We start from the raw sequence: 7,519 nt of genomic DNA, 5'->3' as shown, positions 1-7,519 counted from the left end.
CCCTGGCATGCAAATTTGTCGATCTTGGTCTCCTAGGGTCCGTCCCATGCTTCGGTATTATCAAAGCGTTAAATCTATACTTTAAGCAACCTTTTTCAGTCCATGCTCGTAAATACACTCTGCATCACAAACACGATTAAATCGGGCCATTAAACGGTATCATGCTTGTAAATCCATGCAATAACTATGTCTGATATGTAATATTTGACCCACAACACTGTCCTGACCCATTGCTACCCCTAGATGGCAACTTATGTGATATACCTGAGCCATTCATTAGGTAGGATACAACCTAAAGCTGCCCCCGTATACCAAAAATCATGCTAGTAAACTCATCAAGTGAGCCGGACATGTACATTGAATCTGGACGGTTGGGACTTTTTCACTAGTGAACTACCAAATCAGCAATCCAGTATTATTATTTTATCTTTCTCTCATTCTTTTTTTCTTTTTCCTTTTTTTTTTTTTGGCCCAGGGGATATTCATATTGAACACTACCACCTATTGGACGGTTCAGATCCCTGATATGCATGCCATCCAGCGGTGGGAAAAGGGCCCCACATTCTATCAAAACCAAGAGAGAAGATCCGAAGACCCTAAAAACAAGCACCGGCTGGTGTACCACACACCACCGACCTATCTGGTGTGGTTACGTGTCGTGCGAAGACGAGCGCTGAGGCTCATTGTACGAACGGTTCAAAGGAGATCAAAGTTACATGGCCTCCAAAATGATGTATTTATTATATCCATACCGTTCATCCATTTGGCGAGATCACTTTACAGCACGAATCAAAAAGTTAATCATATCCAAAGCTCAAATGGACCACACCACAAATAGAAACCGAGACAATGATTCTCACCGTTGAAAAATTCGTAGGGCCAACCATACCGTTTATTTTCCATCCAATCGGTTCATAAGGTCAAAAATACCAGGATGAAGAGGGGAAAAAAAAAATCCATATTGTTACAAAATTTCTGTGACCCCCGAAACGGTTTCGATGGTAGACGTTCAATCCCCGACTGCTTTTTGCAGTGTGATCCACTTGATCTTTGTACCTATCGGTTCAAGCATATGGATGGACGGTTTGGATATAAAACATACCTTATGATTGGAACTTGGTGACGTCAACACACCAGACAAGTCGGTGGTGTGTGGTTCACCAGCCAATACGCTTCCCTCAAACACAAGACCAGAAAGATGAATAGAAGGAAATGAAAAGCAATAGGTTGCTTTTTAAGTCTTAAGTCATTGTTTTACAACCCGGACACGGTTGAACAGGACCCGCCTACTAAAATTGGTCGGGTCCCTAACAATATGTTTTGAGAAATAAACGGTTTGGACCATCCAGATCAACCAATCAGACCACCGCCTAGGATCCAACCGTCCAGAACCAACGAAACCATTTTGTGGTTGGATCCATGGAGCCGGTGGTTGGATCAAATAGCCCACAAAACCGGGTCTAGTCATATCAGCTACTGAAACATTGGTTCAATCAGCCGTAGAATTCCTAGCAAGAAGGCTATTGCTACTTGCATTCTTCTTCCAGCATTGGTGCTTCCAACACTGGCATTGTGATTTCTTCCAACCCGAACCTTCCCCTTCTTTCCCACCCTCCCCCTGCCGTCTGACAATGCTCGTTGTAGCCGATAGCGATCGGAAGTTCTTCTCAGGCGTGAAATTACACAAAGAAATCGTCGCTTTGTCCTTATTACTCATCCATAACTCTTTCATCCTTCGCCGAATCTCACACGTCTGTTCGTCATGGGACCCATCACAAAACCCACATTTATCTAGCGCGGCGACGTTCCTTCGCCTGGCGGCCCGGATGCTCTGTACCTGTTCCCAATTCAACGCGAGCCGCACCGCATCCTCAATCGAATTGGGCTTGTGGGGTATGATCCAATCTTGATAATCTTCTCTCAATCCATCGATGAAGATCCCACGAAGCATCATGTCGGGGATCCCATGATCAGGCCACTTCTTCAGTATCCACTGCATCCTTAGATAGAACGAATTGACTGATTCTTCATCCCCCTGTCGAATCACCATCAGTTCCGATCTCAATTGATCTGCGAACTCAATCCGACGGTGCGTCTGCAAGAAGAACGATTTGATTTCCTCCCAAGAAATAGACGGGTACGGCTCGATGTTGAGTTCATACCACAGGGCGGCTTCTCCATCAAGCGTCACAGGGAATATTCGCATCATCATGTCGGTGGACCACGCATTGTTCGCGCGGCAGACTCTGGCGAATCGGCTGAGGTGGGCCACAGGACATTCGCCAGGATCGCCTCTGAATATTGGGAGGGGGGCGATGTTTATGTAGGCATTGTATTGCGGAATTTGGGTGGGTGAGGTTTCTGGCGAAGTGGGGGCTGCTTGGATTGTATTGCTCGATCGGACGGATTCTGGCATTTCTGGAATGGTTTCCGAGTCTATGTATGGATTGTTTGTAAGATTATAGGTTTGTTGTTCTTCATATTCGTCATCGGCTTCATTGTCTTCTTCTTCTTCTTCTTCTCTGTCATTGTCACCGTAGACATTTTGGGTTTGTGATTCTTGAAATTGAGAGGATTCGGTTTCTTCGTAGCTGCTCTCGGATGGGAATCTACGGCGATGCATACATCGGTGGGACGTTGATGTCGATGAATCAGGACTTTGGGGTGATGAGAATTTCATTTTGTGATGAAAATTCCAATAGAATATGAGGGTATATGGAGTTGGAGATTTGAATGAAAGAGAGAGAGAGTACCGTTTGAAGTTTGAATGGCAGTTATATGTTTCCAACGGGCAGGTGTGTCCCAATTAGGATTCCAGGCGCCTTTTCGCCGGAGAGAGAAACGCGAAGCGCACGCGCGCGAATGCACTCGCTTTCAGATTGTTATGAGTCTTCACACGTGCTCTTTTGGAACACGGGAAAACAATCCAATCCATTCATCAGTGGGGACACTATATGCAGTGACTGGCTGAAAACTAGCCCGGTCTGTTGGGCCACATGTGTTGAATTGGGACTGCGGTCTGTTGGTCGGTTTCTTTAAACTAACAATTTCTTTTGTGCATTTTGCCATCAATGACGAGCAGATACCTTGATGGGTTAGGACATCTTCATTCATCTACATGTTAAGCGGCTTGGATCTTCAGTACATGTGCCATGTTGGCACGTGTGAAGAGTGCAATGAAAAGTCGCCTTCTTTTACTTGGCGGTTATTTGTTCTGGTTCCTCGCGATGAACATATGCTAGTTCATTGGGACTCACCAATGTACATTGTTGTCAAATCAAAACCGTTCATCTGGTGGGCCATTCGTGGATGAGCGTCAAGATTGAAAAACCATGCAGATCGGGCGATCTAATTTCTAACTTGTTGGCTCAAATGGACGGTTATATCGCATAAGTGTAAACCATCCACATTCAAAAGGAGAAATGTCTGTTTGTCTGATGGTTATGATCATCCACCCTAACAGATTTTATACTGTGGTCCATCCATGGAAGGATCAGATAGGTGGACGATCTGGATCCACTGACTAGGATCCACATGAACGGCAGTGACAGACAGTAAACCATCGTGGTTTATCGGGAAGCTACATCGGTATCAAGCTGTACTAGTGCCCATGGCACTGGGCGAGGATTAGATACTGACAAGGTCAGTAGCCAAATCGCTACTGCAGTGACGTCACCAAGTCCTGTGGACCCCACCATGATGCATGTGTTGTATCTATACCGTCCAACCATTTGTAGAGATCGTTTCATGGCATTAGAAAAAGAATGATATAGATCTAAAGTTTAAGTGGACCCACGACAGAAAACCGTGGGATCGGTCAATCCACCGTTGAAACATTTATAGGGCCCACCAAGATGTATTTTTTAGATCCCACCTATTCATAAATTAACATAGAGATAGATTAAGTGAAAAAAATATATATATAAGCTTGATCGGAAACTTCCGTGGCCCCTAAGAAGTTTTGAATGGTGGATGTCACTGTCCCCACTGTTTTCTATGGTGGGGTCCACTTGAACTTTAGATATATCTCATTAATTTTATCATGCCATAAAACGATCTCTCCAAATGGATGGACGGTATGGATATAACACATGCATCATGGTGGGGCCCACAGAGCTTAATGACGTCACTTCAGTAGCAATTTGGATACTGACCTCCTCAGTATCTAATCCGCGCCCCATGGCACTTCTACACGCGGGCCATTTTAGTAATGTGGTGCACCCAAAATCATAGTTTGAAGGAACACCAAAAGGGGCCAGTGTCCATGATCGGAACCGTTCATCCAGTCGACCCCAGCGTGGATGGTCAATGGTTCAAACTTCAGTGATCAGATAATCCTAGCTATCAAATTAATAGACTTCTTTTCATGCGGAGCCGTTCACATTCACAAGCAGGCAACGTGCGAAAATGATACACGTGTGTGAGATCCGAGCTTTCCATAAGTTTACAAATAATGCTTAGATCTTCTGCCTGAAAATCAAATAATTTCACTCTTCAAGTGGGCCAAGTAAACTGACAGTTACTCATTTTATTTCTAGCCATTCATTTGTTTTGGTATGCTGTGGCCCATTTGAGATGTGAATGGCCTGATTTTTAGTGTGAAGATCCTTCGAGAAAACTACATCTGGGGGCCCACCCAATGAAGGACTCAGATCTTGCACAAGCACGTGCATGTGTTTCTCAAAAAAACAAAGGCAAAAATAAAACCAAAATCCACATATTGTTTTTACACCTCAATCAAAAATAAAATCACACATACATCCACACGCATGTGGCCATGAACTCTACATATGCATGCATGCATGCCACTACTCACATGATAAAACACGCATTTGGATTTTCATCACTGAACATTGCACTAGCCCTTTCATCCAAGATGGTGGAATGCAAGGGCCGGCGATAGTAACCATGATCTGGATCATCGTAGCCGTGCTTGTAGTAGTTGTAAGAAGATGATGGGGCAATGTAGGTTAGATGGTGGCTTTGATGATGTTGATGATGGTTGTAATGTGTGTATGGATGGTATTCTGGATTGTATGGGAATGGCCATAGCTCGGCTCGCCTTCCTGTCTTCCTAACGGCTTTGAGAACCTTTTTCTGATCGGCCCACCCGGTAACGGTCACCTTTTGCATCCCCATGTCTATGTCAATGTCATCAATCCCTGAATCAAATACATCATGCATGCATAAACCACGTTACTACACTATAATATATAACAAGAGAATATCCTCTTTTTTTGTAGGTGGGCTGGGTCGGGTCCACCTTCAAGAGGCCCATTTCAACTAGCTAGCTCAATAAATAAACATGGCCAATCCAACACTCTAAAAGATGTTGGACTAGTCAAGATGCGCCTCGATGAGTTTGGGCCCAGATAACTTGTCAATTGGGTCATCTGAAACTACGGATGGCAATGGGCCAGGTTTTGGCTAGGCTGGACGCAGATTGCGTCCTACCCCGCCCTCTCTAGCAACGAATGGGCAGTTTTGTGAGTGGGCCCACCATGATGTATCTGTTTATCCATGCTGTCCATCCCTTCTCTCGTATCATTTTAAGGTATGAGAACAAAAATGAGGGAGATCCAACTCTTACATGGACCACACCAAAGATGACTCTTGCATTTAATGCAACCAATGCTTATTATTTGGTGTGGTCCACTTGAGCGTAGGATCTCCTTCATTTTTGTGCACATACCTTAAAATGATTTGAGAGAATTGATGGACTGTGTGAATAAAAAGATACATCACGGTGGGCCCACCCACAGAACTGCCCATCCGGGGCTAGACAGGCAGGGGTAGGATGCAATCCTCGTCCAGCTAGGTTAAGGTTGGTCTTAGCCCAAACCTCATCCCTTAAGTCCTGGCCTGGCCTTAGCTTTGCGAGGCCAGGCCAGGCTGGAACTACAAGGAAAATATTTAAATGATCAAAGTTCTGAAATGGTCCGATCAAAGAATTTTAAGGGTATCTTCCATCTTCGATGGGACCCATCATAAGAATAGTGCCGACCGTTAAAATATGAGTCAGATCCAACGAGTGTCATTAAACTACACCTGTATGGTGAATAGGAACCACTAATAAGTTTCTTTAAATCATCCATTCTTTTTATATAATGGTGGCCCACTTGTAAATAGGCCCAAGCCCAACCCAAACACCAGGCCTAGATTTCAAGCCCATTCCGGCCCCCATTCCAACTTCCCTAACCCAATCGCCCTTTCCACCTGGCCCATTGCTACCCAATATAAGATGGGCCTGGGCTAATTCAGGCCATCTGTAAACATAACATGTTGAAAAAGGAATACTCAATTTTTAAACGTTACCTTCTAGTTTCTGAAGAGCCTTCTTTATCTTGCTCTCACATCCAGCGCAATCCATATGCACCCTCATCTCTACTATCTGAAGACATACAAACCGTTGATTCAGCATTTATACATGTTGATGAAAACTACAATAATGGGCCACTACACCAAGTTCATCAGCGACTGCACATTTAAGTGTACGTCTCCGTCCAATAAGAACCATCCAATCGACGGGTTACCTAATGAACCATGACCCGAAAACATCAATGATCAAATAATCCTAACCATCGGATTGAGGGACCACGTTGGTGGACCATTCATCCATAGCCTTTTTTTTTACCATCAACGGCTAAGAACATTTGATCTCTGGGAGTTTTGAAGTATGGCCCATTGAAAGATATCCCACCCATTGAACACTCACTCAAGAGTGCGAGCGTATAGTGTATACACCAAAACTCAGTGTATATACTACGGAAGGAAACATGGGAAATGAGAAGAAAATTGCTGTGCTAACCGTCATGTTGGGATTGGGAACTGCGGAGCTGATATACGGAGTATCTGTGTATGCACTCTTTGATTGCAAGCTTGATAGATGGATGCTCGTTGTGAGAGAGCGTCTTCCTATATATAGACGCTTTTAATGGGGTGGTGTAATCATTAGATTTGTTTTGGAGGAAACTGATATTTCTACCCCTTAAGTTGATATTCCACACCTAAAAAGGATAATTTCGTCATAAGAGTTTTCTCTTACGAGGGCTTTTAACGAACCAAGTTGCTTTTATGGTTTGAAACTAACAATTTTAAGGGTCAAGATATCCGTCTTTTTTTAATTATTAAACTGCACCGACTTTTGTCGATATTGCTTGCCACCTGAGCCAACGCGTATCGAACGAACGACGAAACCTCGCCGTTCTCCCTTCCGTGAGCAGAAACTTCTCAAACCAATAAAAACTTGCCACGTTTTCCTTGGTAACGGCTCCAAGAGAGTGAGATGGATGCGAATATCGTCCAACACGTCGTAGGGAGCGGTGCATCAAATATCACTGTGGGCCCATCGAGAAGTATTTGTGACATCCACTCCGTCCATCAGTTTACTCAAATCATGTTAGGATGTTATACCAAAAATCATGATTATCCAATACTCATATGGGCCTCACCAAAGTGAAAAGTGGAATCGGGATGCGGAAAGTTGAAACCTTCTTGGACACCTCACGTTGGTATTTTG

The 7,519-nt window shown here is 44.0% G+C and overlaps 1 protein-coding gene across 1 annotated transcript; it reads right to left on the bottom strand.

The window, feature by feature from the left end:
• Positions 1 to 4,329: 4,329 nt before the first annotated feature.
• LOC131238734 (heavy metal-associated isoprenylated plant protein 28-like) lies at positions 4,330 to 6,899 on the bottom strand. Its single transcript, XM_058236343.1, has 3 exons — positions 6,809 to 6,899; positions 6,316 to 6,391; positions 4,330 to 5,162 (listed from the first exon to the last, which is right to left on the bottom strand). Exons 1-3 carry the CDS (start codon positions 6,812 to 6,814, stop codon positions 4,813 to 4,815), a joined length of 432 nt encoding a protein of 143 aa, XP_058092326.1. The 5' UTR covers positions 6,815 to 6,899; the 3' UTR covers positions 4,330 to 4,812.
• Between the last annotated feature and the right edge of the window lie 620 nt (positions 6,900 to 7,519).

This window comes from Magnolia sinica, chromosome 3 (genome assembly GCF_029962835.1).
Source record: "Magnolia sinica isolate HGM2019 chromosome 3, MsV1, whole genome shotgun sequence".
Lineage (NCBI taxonomy): Eukaryota > Viridiplantae > Streptophyta > Magnoliopsida > Magnoliales > Magnoliaceae > Magnolia > Magnolia sinica.
Note: the sequence above shows the minus strand (reverse complement) of the source record. Positions and strands in the feature narration are given on the sequence as shown.

Excerpts from the sequence above, each read along its gene's own strand:
- LOC131238734 (XM_058236343.1), bottom strand. Across the intron at positions 5,163-6,315 it reads GGCTCTTCAGAAACTAGAAG|GGATTGATGACATTGACATA; the intron begins GTAACGTTTAAA and ends TATTTGATTCAG.